Source organism: Typopeltis vanoorti, chromosome 11 (genome assembly GCF_054136105.1).
Source record: "Typopeltis vanoorti isolate ZY-2024b chromosome 11, IOZ_Tvanoo_1.0, whole genome shotgun sequence".
Classification (NCBI taxonomy): Eukaryota; Metazoa; Arthropoda; class Arachnida; order Uropygi; family Thelyphonidae; genus Typopeltis; species Typopeltis vanoorti.
In genome coordinates this window covers 133,139,811-133,156,013 of record NC_143559.1, presented here as the reverse complement: position 1 = coordinate 133,156,013, position 16,203 = coordinate 133,139,811, and the positions used below count along the sequence as shown (strand labels likewise).

At 35.0% G+C, this 16,203-nt stretch overlaps 1 protein-coding gene across 1 annotated transcript in view; it reads left to right on the top strand.

The window, feature by feature from the left end:
* LOC150102063 (uncharacterized) overlaps positions 1 to 15,911 on the top strand; it is a 93,445-nt gene extending 77,534 nt beyond the window's left edge. The window contains exon 5 of the mRNA XM_090399982.1: positions 10,508 to 15,911. Within this exon, the coding sequence (XP_090256108.1) occupies positions 10,508 to 14,676 (4,169 nt within the window). The 3' untranslated portion in view covers positions 14,677 to 15,911. The remainder of the gene's footprint in view (positions 1 to 10,507) is intronic.
* The last annotated feature ends 292 nt before the right edge of the window (positions 15,912 to 16,203 follow it).

Below are 16,203 nucleotides of genomic sequence, written 5' to 3'. Positions count from 1 at the left end.
TTTGAATCATCTATATAACGGCTGTGCAACTCGCGACATGGATATCGATTTCTTTACAGCTTTCCCTTTTTCGTGGTTGTCACTGAAGTTGAAACACAAAGAATATGCTTTCTTTTCCTTGACTATATTCTTCTTCGCTTCTTACATAGGAAATACGGAATCGAAATCCCATTCACTTTTGTTTCCGTGTTGTGACGAAGGAGATATAACTCCGTCTCGCCACTCAGGAAAACCCCGTGGAACCTATACGAAGGAGCTCGCGAAGAACTCTCCTGGAACAGAATCAAAAGCCAAAAGTCTAAACAGCCCCTTTGGGGGTGTTTCTAACCCTTTTATACCCTCTCTCTCCTAACGGCACCTTCTTTAACTTCTTTTCTCTGCCCTCCTCCTTGACTTGACTTTACCGACCAATTAGGGTGGCGTTTTTCTGCCAAACGTCCTTTGATCGGCGAGCCCGTAACGATGTCTCAATCCAGGAATTGACCTTAAGCGATTGTCTGTTGTTTTTCTTTCGCTAGCCTCTAACTTAATCCCCTTTCAAAATTTTTCTATGAATTTACTTAATATTTTAATCTCTAGCCTCTCACATACCATCTTTTATGACTAATCCTTTTCTGTCTTATTTAGTTAAATTTTCTCATTTATACCATATTACAACATTAATATATTCTTTCTGTTTTGTTAGTTAGTTTAACAAACACCTTTATATTTTATATATTTTATTGGATGCAAGAATATTTCTTTTTCTTTTAAATAATTCATCTATTATCTCTTTTGCAGGGTTTTTAATTTATTTATTCTTCATGTTACACCATGATAGCTGAGAATTCTACATTCTTAAGATATCAGGTGTAACACCACTCCTTGAAATCATTGATTGAGCCCTTATACCAATTCTGGCAACCCATTAGTCACTATTTAAGCAAAATAATCATCCTTGCTAGCCACATTGTTATATAATTTCATAGGATGACTTCTAGTTCTCTTGTCATGAATTGAAAAATTTCTTCTTTATAACCCACACACTCCTTCATCTGCCCTCAGTTAGCATTCCAGAAATTTGTGACTGGTCACCTGGTTCTAAATCCTCTTTCTTCATTCCCCAAGGAATCTAGGTGACCAGATCTGTGTTTAGTAGCCCAGATGTGACTTCATGAAAACTTTATAAAGTGACATAACTTATTTTGTGTCAGTGTTCTTCAGCATTCTGATAATCCAGTGAGTATTTTGACTACTTTTGTACATGCACTCTGAACTTCAACTTGTCCACCTTTTTCTTTGAAACCTTAGCTCATCAATTTTGTACAGTCTAGCCATTGGTGTAGTTTTTTTTATGTGGCTTTCACCTACAAAAGGTTTCTATAAACCTATAATACATCTATACTGTGGGTGAGCTAAGGATTTTTTATTTTATAATTATTAATTTTATATATTTTTGTATATTTTCATTTATTTTTTTACATAGTTTGGAAACCTTGCTTTAGAGACTAAATATGGAACTTCTTCAAGCCATTCCAGGTCTCCAATAACAAGGGCAGTGGTTTCATACAGGTGATGAAATTCATCTCCCACCTAAAGATAATCACAAACATCTATGCTCACAGGGGAATTTGAACATGCAGCCTGTTGGTTTGCCAAGTGGCCAACCAGGCCAGCAAGTACATAGAATGTAATCTTTTTATCCCATAACGCATCACTTTATACTTTTCTATATTAAACTAGAACTATCCCATGTCCATGCTGTTAGTCTGTTTAAATCATCAGCAAACTAGATATTCCTCATTAAATAATTTCTAAATTATTGACATATAAATTAAATAGCAGTAGTCAGTGCAGTACACTGCTGGTTACTTGCCTTCTCCTTGATTCAACTCTCCCTGTATATTACTCCAATCTATCCTTTATTAATGCCACACCTTCATGGAATTGACTCATCACAGGAGACACACAAAGCCCATCAAACTGTGCTTTAAACTCATTCAATTTATCTGCATTCACCACAATGTCAGTCAATGCATTTCATAACTAACAAGAACTTGTTTGTTATGCCCCTGCTCACAGGTGGTGTCTTCTTATTTTGACCCTCCCCATTCTGTGAAATATTTCTTCCACATTAACCTGGTAACTTTTTACCAACTAAAATGTCTTAATCATATCTTCGCTCTTTCTCCTATTCACAAGGCTTTGGAACTGCATTCCCTGTTTTTCAACATTAAATTGATAATGATTATCCTTCACCCACAATACCAGTTTATTTAAATCATCCTGCAGGCTATATCACCTTTATCAACTATTGCCCTCGCAATTTTGCATCAGCAAACAACTGAATCCCCCTTTTAAATCCTTTAAACCTTATTAAGAGTAGTGGCCATAATATAGAACTCTGAGGTATTCCATTGAGTCACCTAGGAGAATGAGTCTTCATCATTCTCCTAGATTCCACTCTACCACATACTACTGATGTCTGGATATCAGTTACCCATTATCCATGCTATCTAACTTCATATCCATTCTTGTTTGCTCTGACTTTGGTAATAGTTCTCTTGTTTCTTGTCTTCTTTCCTTGTGAACTTGTTCCTATCTTTATGGTGGAACATGGATAATGACTAATCTATATCCTGAACAAAAATTCAGTGGTTACTTACTATCAGCTTTGTTCTTTTATTCAAATTTTCCCAAAATGTTTTTCTATTCTGATCAGGGTTTATTTCCTACTTTGCTGTTTAGATCTCCAACAAGAACCACTTTTTCCATTTTCTTTAACACGTGCCTGCTCTTATGACTCGAAAAATTCCTTCACTTCTTTAGGAGAACCTTGTTGGTACTATATAAGTTTCGTTGTCCATTTTCCCCATTTTTAGGTTTGCCCATATAACTACTTGAAATTGCCTTCCACTCAAGAAATTTATCTTCATTTGGTATTGAATGCTATCACTAGTCCTTTTTTTTTATTTTTTTTACTCGATCGTTATTGTTTGAATATAACATCTTATACTTATGTAGTGGGATGTCACTTGTTTGTCTTCTTTATCTCTGTAACACCAGTTATATCCCCTCCCTTCCCACATGCATATAATTATTATGTCATGTCTCCAAGAAGTCCAAGATTCATCACAGGAGGGTGCTCTGCTTCACCACACACACACACACACACACACACACACACACACACACACACACACCTCACCAACTCTCCTTCATTATTTTCCAACTGCACACATAATACCATCTATTGCCCACCCAATAATAGTATTTTTTTTGTCTTCTCCTTGTGTGAAGTGTGTGTTCCCATGGCCGATTTGCCTGTATTGTATGCAGAATAAACTGGAGTTTTCAGCCTGTTTTGTATGAGATTGGTTAACTTTCCTTTAATTGAAAAATCCCATATAAGGATATCTCTGCTCACAAAGAGGACCAAACTTGGGTCTTTTACAGTCGAAGGGTGCAATGTCCAATTCTTCTGATTGTGTTCTGGACTAACGTTCCTGTAGTTGGTGACTAAATTGAACTTAAAACAGTCCTTCAGGCAGCCTAGCACTATAGATGCAAATATTTCTATAAAGCTACATAAACATATGCATGTGTGTATACATGTATATTCACACACAATTGCCATAATCAACATAAGCCTGTTTTTCCTCTATGAAAGATGATTGCCTTTCCATGTGAAAAGCAACAGCTGATTTGTGTTTTCTTCTTAATATCCTCAACATGTTATCCCATATAGAACAACCCATCTGTCCTGTGTGGAAAATTTGAATAAGTAATCTTGTGTGCTTTTTAAGGGTTAGATGTGCTGGTATATTATGTAACCATTAAATTGTGTTAAGGATGAATGCAACATGAGTATATTTCAATAATAAAGGTAGAAAAAGCATTAAACGTTTTGGAAATGGCAGTTGAAGTAGATAATTTGAACTGAAATGCATAAATATGGAGGTATAATTATTTCAAAGTTGAATGTAGAAACTATGAAAGTTTTGTAAGTTGACCAGAGAGCTTGTGGGAATAGTATTCCCCTGCATTCGGTCTGGAGGTATAATGCTTTTTTTTAATAGTCATTTAAAAATGACTACAATGTAGTGTAGACACTGTAACGGTGGCTTCTTACATAATTCAGAAGGAAAGGATGGTGTAAATGTGCTTGAGAAAAGGCTAAGGAAAGTCAGTGAAATGAAAATTAGCAAGACACATTATCAATGGAGGTAGGGATGGAACTGGTATTAAAAAAAAAAAAAAAAAAAGTATGTAGTGTTAAAATAAAATCTTATTGGCATGAGTATAAGCTATTTTCCACTTTGTTAGCACTGTTTGATTTGATTTATTCTTGCTATTTTTGCTATTTGAATAAATTATATGAAAGAAAAGGTATTTTTAATAAGTGTTAAAAATACAGTTGACTGCTGTTTAGTTAATGTAAAAATCTAATTATGCTGCTTATAAATACCTGAATATTAATAATCTAATGGTGTGTGTGTGTGTGTGTGTGTATACATATGTATATGTGTATATATATATATATATATATATATATATATATATATATATATATATCCTTTCACCTTTTGAAGGGTGATGAAGAACAGATGTTTGAAGAAAAGATTGTATGAACAAGACTTTGGTTTCCCAGAGGAAACCAAAATTAGATGCATGAATGCAGTTACGACCAAAAATGTTAAAGGTTTTAATCACTGATAGATCATATTAGGAAATTGACAAAGAACAAGATTGGAAGAAAATTTAACTATCAAAGAAATTTTAATCGCATTTCATTTAATTGCACCATAGTATGTGCTTCTTATATCCTCCTTGAGATGCTCTCATACCAGGGGGAAAAAAGTTTGCATGTGAAAACCACTGTGATATTTTTATCTGCGATTGTAGATCTAGAGCAGATGGGGTTGGATATTAGAATTTTTGTTTCCCAAATTTAAAATTTGGGAAACAAAGATGGGATGTAGAATTTATGCTTGGTGGGGAGACATTGTTGGAGGTGGAGGAAATAAGAGATCTTAGGGTGATAGTGGATAAGGATCTGAAATTTAGGGAACACAATTGCCAAAATTGTGAGGACAACACAAAGACTTCTGGGAATGATGCAGAGAACACTGACTTATAGAAGTAGGGAGATTCTTGTTCCATTGTATAAGGCTCTGATTAGGCCACACATAGACTACTGTGACCACATTTGGTCACCTGGTTTTCAAAAGGACAAAGATGTTGGAAAGGGTCCAGAGGCAAATAAGGTAGTTTCTGACCTCTGGAATGTTGAATGTAAGTAAAGGTTGAAGATGCAATTTAGAGTTCAGGGGATAGGAAAAAGAGGGGGAGATATAGAGAACTACAAGTTAGTAAGAGGTTGTTATAGGATCAATGTGAAGTTCTACAGAAAACAGTGGGAAAGCAGTGGAGAACCAGAGGTCATCACTAGAAGCTGTATAAGGAGGGCAATAGCAGGGGAGTGAAAAGCAGGTTTTTTTTGCATGTAGAGTTATAAATAATTGGAATGCCATGCCTGAGAGTGTGATGTCTGCAGAGAATTTGAGTGTGTTTAAAGCAAGGTATGATGAGGTGTGTGTGTGTGTGTGTGTGTGTGTGTGTGTGATAAAGGATCTCCTAGATGTGTGTTTGACTCCATGGGGTCTTGCGGTAATAATAATAACCTCAGACTATAGATAACTTTCTGAGAAGAGGTCTGCACATGTATGTAGTCGAGGTTACATTAAAACTCCCGATGATCCAAGAGCTATTTTCCCAGCCTTGTCTCAAGTGCTAACATTTTAAATTCAAAACAACTGCTTGCTTTATTTCATAAATCTGAATTTTATTTAGAAAGATTATTAAATCAACAATTTTAATATTAATTGAACTTGGAATTTGTTGATAATATTTATTGACATAAATATTTTATGTAAGTAAATAAATAGTCATATCCATTCAGAAATTGGCTATTATGGGCTCGTTTGTGTGCTTCTCTTACTCTATATAATTCAGCCTAGCCAGTCAGGTTTGAACCATATTCTCTCAATTAATCAAGGGAAGCTATATATCATCCACACCATCTGACATACATTTCTTAGTCATTTACACTAGATGCACTCACTACAGTTAAACTTTCCACTCATTAACACTTCTATGAGAAAAAAAAAACTCTCCCTTTCTTAACACATGTACACTTAATTTTCACAGATGCCCCCTTGTCCTCTCTCCACCTTCCATATGATGAAAAATGTTATCAACTGATAGCCTATAACACCCTCTCAAAAGTTTCTAAACTTCTATCATGTCACCCCTCTTTCTTCTGTCTTCCTTTGTCTGTAGTCTGCATACTCAAGTTATCTTCATAGTTAACTACTTTGCAGCCCTTCCACAGCTTCTTTATCTCATTTGAACTCAGGAGACTAAAGCAGTGCACATTAGTCCAGCTGTGATCATATCAAAGCCTTTTTAAGAGGCAAAATGACTTCCATTTTCTTACATATCAATATTGCATTATGTGACTTTAACTTCCTATCAACCATAACTCCAAGATCTCTAGCCTAGTCATTTACTCCAAGCATAATCCCACCAATAAAATATGTTCTATATTGCATCATGCTAAAGTGCATAACTTTATATTTATTAACATCGAATATGACCATATGTGACATCACATGACAATGCATAAACATATTTTTCCTTTCTGTATGTTCTTAGTTCAGTTTTAGTACGCATCTTAAACTTCATTTCTCTTCTTTTGGGTTCGAATTTACCCTTTCTAGGCACACTTCATCTTTGGGAAGAAGAAACTCTGCAGAAGCCAAATCTAGCCATAGGGGGAAGATGTTAGATCACACAGACTTCAAAGCCAGAAAATGCTTCACAAACAGTGCATAATATGCAGGCATGCTATCATGCAACAAACCAATTGTTGTGGAACAGTTTGCTTTTTTCCTGATGCATTGCATATAGACATTACATTACTCTTAAATAATTGAAACTGATTGTTAACTGTGCTGCCCTCAGAAACAAATTTGCAGTAGATAATTCTAGCAGCATTGAAAAAAAAACAATGACCACTGTCTAGAAGGCAATTATCTTGACTATTGTCTTCCAAACCATTCTATGCTCTAGTGTTTCATTTCTGGATCAAACTGAAAACACCAACTTTCATCACTGGTGACAATTAAGATTAATCTGGCTGATTCCTTACTGACACAAAGTTGTACAGCAATTAGCCTGATGGCTATTCATCTCCTTATGGGCAACAATTTCTATAACTTTCAATTTTCATTTGTCCATGTAAAAACTGGCCATCTGCAATGTGGGTCATCCTCCAGGGATTCCCCTTCCCCCTCTTTGAACACTGAAAACCAGCAGAACACCTGTGCATGGCTCAGACAGTCATTTGCTTGTAAACTTTTTTTAGGTCTTGATACTTCTGTAGCAGTTTTTCCTAATTTATAGTAAAATTTTGTCACAGCTCTTTGCACTGCGATGCACCTTCTGACATGCTCCACTCACACACTCTTACTCCAACAGTTACCACATAAACAGCTGTTACCTAACTCAAAAGGTGTACCTGTGATTACAACAACCTTATAATTATAAACTTATAAAATTATAAACAAATTTAACAGTTTATTCACATCACGTATACAAGATATACATATTATACTATTCAACTTGTATAATTCAATTTACAATATTTCGCAATACAATTCAATGTACAGTACAGTATTATAGAATAAAAATTCAAGTATTACTATCATATTCTATTGGTACTAACACTTATTTTTGGCTATTATTTTATTATAATTAATAAAAAGTTTTCTCATATGCAAGTAGAGTATAATATATTTTGAATGGTTTCATAGTTTATAAGTTACTAGTTTTAGTGATAATGTAAGTTAGTTTATACATTTATGTGTAACCAAGGGCCATAGCCATACTGGTTATTAGAGAATTAATTAGCTCAAAAACAGCTCTTCTGAGTCCAGGGATGCATCCATGAGGGCTATCTTACTGGTTATAATGATGTGCATGTTAATATATTAATACATAATTGAATGAACTAATTAGTATACCAATACCTTAATTGGTTATGATATATGAGTTATTATACTATACGTTTAAAGTAAATGTCAACGTTGTTTAATCCCACTAGGTAGTTTCTCAATCTTTTTCTGAATGTATATTTTGAGATTATAAATTTAATTTCATTTGGAAGTTTATTATAGCTGCTTGTCGCTAGGTACTCGAAGGATTTATGAAATATTTCTTTGTTTGCCTTGGTTACTATCAGCATGTTTTGATCACAGCGTAATCCATAATCTACATTATATACCAAAAAACTTTCAATGTTTCTTTTTACATATAACAGACAACCATAGATATATATAGTTTCTGAAGTGGTAGAATATTATGAATGACATACATATCATTGGTTGAATTTGCGAAGTCGGTAATAGTTGTGGCTCTAATTATTCTGTTTTGTATTCTTATTACTTTTGTTACTCTTATTCTAAGGGCTGCTCTGTAAATAATCAATCTCTTATTTAATGGGCACACTATCTGCTGGATACCAAACAAATGATATTGGGCTTGAAATTTGTGATTTACTGATCAAATTGTATTCTTATTGACTTAAGTCAAAATTGTGTGTGTGTGTAACATGGAATATGAGTTCTGTAATCACTAATTAAATATCATCTGAATTATTAAGAAAGCAGTTGCTTATTTGGTGGGTGCCCCCATCCCTAAGGAAAGAGATCTGAGTTATATAGTTGAGATGACAAGGTTTGTGTGATATGTATTATGGTCAGTTAACTGAGGGAATTAACTGAAGGTTTAGGTATGTGAAAGACAGATAATTGTGAGAACCAGGACTGCCGAGAGAAATTTTCGGGCCCCTGACAAGTCTGTGGTCCCGGGCCCCACTTAAAAAAGTGCATCACTTTTGTTTAATAAAAAAAGTCATATAAAACATTAAACATTTATTTAAAAAAGTGTACAATAAATTCAAAATTCGATACATTACATACCATACAAAATACAAACAATAAATAAAAAGAGAATTTTTATATTTTTATTGCCTCTAGATTTATGATGATACATTTCTGTTGGTCAAATTTTTATTATTAAAAATATAATTTCAATAATTAAAAAATCAAATTAATAAGAATACTTACTTTTATTTTTTTAGCGCACAGCCTGCACTATACAGTTGCACAGTTTGCAAACAATCACAAAACCTTCGTCTATCAAAATACTAACAAGAACGAAGCATTCTGGCAGGGAACATTACTGTGAATGCAATTACTAGCTAGCACAGCCGACTGCAACAACGCCTTGTTGTCATTGAAGTCATCACCCGCTATAACTATAGCGATCCGCACAGAGAGAATCTGTGTCTTCCGGACACTCACGACAAGCTAAAGAGCGTAGCTGTCAGTCTAAAACAAAACACAGTATCATTCTCGATATGCCTTTATCATTGTTGTATTATTACGAGAATTAAAACCATGCATTATAAACACAGTTATGTGAACGTCAGAGCCCGACGATCGGGCCCTTTTTGATACTGGGCCCGTGACAAAGTCTCAGATGTCACCCCCTCTAGGTGGCCCTGGTGAGAACACTGGATTTTTCAGCCATGCTTAGTGTTTTTTGATTAAAAGGCTTTTGGATGACCACACCCAAACTTCTCATGGATGATTGGCAAACACTGCTAGAATATTATTATTAGACCTCCATTGAGTCAAAATAACTCATTGCAGGTGGGCTGCTATCACACACATCTTAAATGTATTTTATCTCCGCAGTCTCTCCACTTTTAGGCAATGCATCCCAACTATCTACCACTCTCTGGACAAAAAAAAACAAAACAAACTTCATACCTTATACAGCTTCCAGGGATGGCTTCTTATTCTCCCCTTGTCTTCACTCATTCTATGAAAAATCTGATTTGTGTTAATCTGGTAATAGCTCCCTATCATTTCTATTCAGCTAATGTTAACTCTTACTCTACATAATTCAACCCCAGCCAGTCCTTTATTTTTAAACCATCAATATTATTATCTACCTTTCTTTTATGTTCAATTCTTTCCTCTAAATCTATAAGACTTTATAATAATAATGCCTCACATATTATTATTAAACCTCCAGGGAGTCAACTGTTCATCAAGGGAAGCCATACATTACCCAAACCAGCTTCATTTGTGATTTGATTGGTAATGAGGTCATTTACTCCTCATATCCTGTACTTCAATCACTCTGCTCAAATTCCCCCAGCAAAGCAAGCCTTATGCACCCTCTCGTTACCACCCACCTCTCTGATAATTGAATATCCATGCATGGCTACTCTTGAATCATTCGTTATCTCTTTCATGTTACCATTAGTACTACTATTACTTAGTATTAATTAATTTTTAGATATGTTAGCATAAATTATTTAATAAAATAGTTCGATAAAAATTGCTTAATAAAATTAAATGTTCAAAAACCCCTTTTTTTTTTTTAATTATAGGTGATGCTGAACACAAACCATTTATTAGCAGTGAGCCTGATGTTGTCACCATCCCTCTAGATGGAAGTGAAGATTTTCTCATATTGGCTTGTGATGGCTTGTGGGATAGATTTAAATTTTCTGATGTGGGAAGTGCAACTTACCATTATCTAGCAGAAGGTCCTGATGATGCACAAAATGTAGCATCAAAACTAGTACAGCAAGCAAAGGATCAAGGTTCTAGTGATAATATTACTACCATCATAGTGTTTCTCAAGGATTTGAATACTCTGATTGCTGCAGCCCCTGGATATACAGCTTGCTTTCCTCATATTGAATTTGGAAGACCATCACAAGTTTTCCTTAATGGTGATGCTCAAGATCATTCAGATATCAATAGTATTGATTATTCTGAGCAAGCTGTCAAACCAAGTGTTTTAGATCTGTATTGGGGATTTTCACCAGGTCATGCAGAAGAATATCTACCATGTCAGTATAATGCAAATAATATGCACTTTCCACTAACAGATGAACAAGATTTTAACAAGCCAGTTGCTGAAGGTCTTCCTCCAGAAGCTACAGCTTTCAGTGAACTTCCCACCCCTCCAATAGATGAAGTCATTGCTGCACAGAAGCTGGGAGGTGCTCTTATTACACAGCCCTCAAATAGGTTAAATTTTAACCAGCAGGAAAGTAATGAAATTCTTGATTGTAATCTTCATAAGATACCAGTGCCTACTCAGGCAGAAGAATATAAATTGGATAATGAATTGCAGCAGTCTCCAGTTGCTGATCGCTCTGAAGCAGTGGACCTAGCTTCAGAAATAGTATGTACAGCCATTGAAACAGCTGTTCAGCAAGTTACTAATATAACATCACCACAAAATATTCTTTGTGATGATAGTGGTCTTGAAGAAGGTCCATTAGAAGATTTAGATGAAGAATCATCGATTAATTCTAGATCATCTTATGAGGAGCATGATTTGTATAAAGAATTGTTGAAACAGCCAGCTTCAAATGAACCTATTACCACATTGCCATCTTTGGTTGATGAACCACTTTTACCTTCTCTCCAGCCAAAGTTAGATGATAATTGTATTACTAGTAATAGCATAGAACAGTTAATGTTTTCAACTGGAGCACCTTTTGTGGAAGAAAAGGAGATATTAAATTTTCCTGCTTCTCAGGATGATCAACATATTCCTGATCTTTCTTTTCCAGTGGGAGAAGATTTGCATATATTTCAAGATACTGGACTGGCAGTATCAGAAACACCAATATTCAAAGGTGTAAATGAAAGCCACATCCTTGGTGAGTTTGACTTAAAGATGAATGAAGCACCACCAGTAGCTGAAGGACATGAAATTTTTAATGTACCCGATATGTTGCAGACACCTTTGACAGATAATGTATCTCCAAACTTCTTGGAAGACACTCCACAATTAATAATGAACGACAATGTTCCCTCCTCCATTCAAGAAACAGGCATGTTACCTGATACAAATGCTTTATTGGATTTGGACTGTCAAACTGAAGATACTGTAATGTTTCAGTCTGAAGAAAAGGTCTCAGAAAGTCTAGCATTAGTCTTCCCATTACCAGTCACTCAAGTTGCACTTGAAGAGCCACTTCCACAAAGTCCAGAATTGAACATTGCATCACCAGTCACTCAAGCTCAGTTTGAACAACCACATCTAGAAAGCGATGCAGCAGTCATTCCACCCTTTGTTACTCAATCTCAGTTTGAATATGTCCCAGAAAACAAAATGTTAGACATCGTACCTCCAGCCATTCAAAAAGATACTGTTCTTTCTATTGAAAATCCTGTAGAAAACTTGATAAATATCAGTAACTCAGATTCTGGGTTAGAGTGCAAAAATGAAATACCAACTGAGAGCTTTATGTCTCTGCATGAAGTAAAAGAAACATCTGATACAATAGATGCAGTAAATTATGATATTCATTCAACACAGACAAGTAATTTGGGAAACTTTACTCTGGAACCAACAGAAGAATTTAATGAGCAAATTAAAAGTCAACAGATTGATGAAATGAAACATGAGCATATGGACATCTTGGAGATGCAGAATAAAAATGACCTTAAATCTGAAATAAGAGATAAATTTCTTTCAGGTGATAATACTGCAAGTGTTTCTGCAGTAGAAGAAAGTTATACACCATTAGATGATTTAAGTAGTGGAATCATTAGAGATGCATCTCAGTTGTCACTTTCTAATCAGAGTAGTTTAATAAAAACAGATGATAATGAAACATCATTAAAAACCAGTGACGTGCTTCCAAAATGTGGAACTATAATGGGCCCAAGTGACATGGGAGCTGAACTCCAAAATGCATTGGAATTTGAAAGAGGTCTTCAAGATGGGAAATTTCCAGAACCCACCGCAACGTCTTCCCCAGTACGCAGTGTTATGAATATACATCCATTCTTTCCAGATATTAGCAGTCATGAACAGATACAAAATGTCCATAATTTAATGGCTGCAGAATCCTCATCTCTTTCTCTTCTACATGCTCAAGAATGTAAAAATGAAATAGTAACAGCAAAATTACATGAAAATGAATTGTCAGAACCACTTGTAGCTAAAGATTTACCTCCTGAAGTACAGTCTTCAGTCCAAGAAACCACTGGAACACCTACTCCTTCAGACTCTTTAACCGAAGATACTTTACCAGGAAGTACTGCTGTTATTGAAGCTATTCCTGATAGTGTTCCTGAGGCAGAAGGTGTTACTGAAGATATTGATACAGATTCAGAAAAGGATGGTGGCTGGAGTTATATCAAAGGTGATGGAGCACAAAATGGGAAACTTACTGAAGCTACCAAAGTACCATTAACAACTGATGTTCCAAGTATTGAAGCAAAAAAGCAAGATAAAACTTTGCGAACTGCTTCCAAACCTGCCAAGAAAGAGCCAGTGCAAAAACCAATATCAAGTGTAAGACCTAAACCAAAACAGATGAAATCAGCTCCAGCAACCCAGTTGGAAAAGAAATTAGATGGAAAAGATAAAAAAGAAAGACCCACATCTAGTACAAAAATTGCCCCATTAAAAATGGTGCAAGAAAAACCACTTGCAGCCCAATCTACAACATTTAAAAAACCATCAACTTTGCCATCACGATCAATATCTAAACCTGGCAGTAGTACAGGTGCTAGATTATTTTCCACTCCCAGGCCAAGTGCTTCCCAGCCGTCCACTGCAACAAAGGCTTCACGTCCAGCCCCAACGAGGGAACAGCAAACAGCGTCTAATAAGCTTCCACCATATTCTTCAATGTCATTATCCAAGCCATCTGTTCGGCCATCCGTCCCATCAGTTGCCTCTTCACGGCCACCACGTCCATTAAGTGCACCTACAAATCGTTTTAAAAGCAGTAACTCTAGTCATCCCCAGAACAAGCCTGGAAATACTTTGAAAATGAATGGCGGGGAATTGCCTCCTAGAGCACATCCTAAAGCTCCTCTAACAAGCACACCCCTTTCTACAAAAGGAATTGTTTCAAATCTTAAAATAGACAAAGCTAAGACTTCACCTGTTTTGTCCAATACTCCTATTAGTGAAACCAAACCAAAATTATCAACTTCTGCACCAACCAGGAGTACTACCTCCAGATTCAATACAAAGCAAACTAAAGAAACTGTAAACAAACAAATTTCTTCTACTGCTAAAGTGCCTCTTCATCCTAGAGATGTGGTCCGAAGGAACGTGGCACCAACTGGAACTATTGCTAAGAAACCCGAACCTTCAAAGTTTTCTTCATCAGGAAATAAAACAGATGCAAGATCTGCCTTCCAGAAACCTCCAGTAAGCACATCTAAACATCTAGCAAACAAAACCAATCATAATAAAGACACCAAAACCAAAACTATTTCAAGAAGTGGAAATGCATCCAAATCAACATTACCTAACTTAAAGGCTGAACACAAAGCTGAAACAATAACTGAAACTAAAAATCCCAAGAATTCTCAGACACCTGAGGAAAAAGGCTCTTTAGAAGTCAACAAGAGAGAAACATCTGGAGCAGATTCAGCAGTTGGTACCCCTGATACCTTGGCTTGTCTATCTATTCCTTCTACTATAGCTAATGCAACAGAGTCATTACTGAAGACAGAAACCGAAGTCGTCCACCTTGCTGTAGCAGCAGAAGGTATTGAGGAGCATCACTGATAATCTTGCTTTCTGTTTGATTAAATCAGGATATGTAGGTTGCCAGCAGTTCAGGCAAAGACCAGAAAATTTACTCTCTAGTCAGAGGTTATATGTTGCACATTGGCTTTGCCATTTTTTCCATCCACAGAGCATGTGCTCCATTTTATAGCATGGGTCAACTGTTGTGTGGCTCATAGATATTCTGGCAGTTGCCTTTTAACAAGTTTTGTCTGTTTGAAGTTTTTGGTTATTTTTTTTCTTTGTAAAATTTTTTTATATATATAAAAAAGACAATGAAAATTTTAATATTAGTTTATTTTGAATAGTTGATATACATTAAAGAAAGCTTGTTCGGGTGGATGTTGCTTACTACCTATTTCATTTTGCCAGCAAAGCTAAAACTTTAGCAAATGCTTAAAAAAAAAAAAAAAAAAAGTAAAATAATTTCATCAAAAATGTGATACATAAAACCAAAGTGATGCATCAAGATTCTATTGTAGCTAAGTGTTAGGTTGGTAGTCCAGATTTCTGCTGTGCAGTAGTTATTTTGAAAGGGCTTGTTTTCTAGAGATAGGTAGTGAGTACCTAATACAGTATTAAAAGCACTTTTTATAAATATATTATACATATATTCTAGAGTATTATTTCTGTAATTGAGTATCCAAGAGTGTATGATGCAATAGTAAAACGAATCAAAAAATGTTTGCTGTTAAATTATGTCTTTAATACTGTAATAGGTTGCAACCTATTGTACTGAAAGAAAGGGAAGGCAGCTATTTTCAAACAGTTTTAATTTGAAGTTATGCTAAACTGAAAGAGATATATATATATATTATCAAAAAAGATTTTATATTTAGTATTATATATAAAAAAAAGTTTGATATAATGTATGTAATTTAGTGATTCCACATTGTATATGTACTATTAAAATTGTGTAAAGAATGAAGAAATGTGGGACTTTCATATACTTGTAAAAATCAAATGATGTGATTTGAATTTTCAGTATGTGCAACAAGTCCCACTATTCTAAATAAATAGTGTAAAAATCGGCATCGGTGGGCGGGAGATGAAGCAGAATCCTGTTGTGTATACCTGTAAACTGAAATTATGTCCAAGTTATTTCTATTTTGATGTTTGTATATGAATACAAAAAAAAAAAAAAAAAAAAAGTTTAAACTGAGCTGTCGTAACTGCTCCAAAATCATGGTGCATTTTAGTACATTTTTCCTGTAATAAAGCTTTTCCTCAGTGAATGTTTTCATTTCATTACTGAAATTATTGAGATTTGAACAAAATAGTTTCCTCAAACATAAAAATGCTGCTGTCTAAATTTTTACTCGTAGGGTTACTTCCAATGTATTCATTCCTTTGTTTTCTATCAGTCAGACCTAACCATTTTTGCGGATGGGGGTGTTGAATACATAACTTCTAGTTAAGTTTTATTTTACACGTGTTAATATATTCTCTTCCATATCTATCAGTTTTTATCTTGATATTTTTCTTGTTCCAGTATTAGTTTGCTTTCATTCAAATTTTTATTTCTGC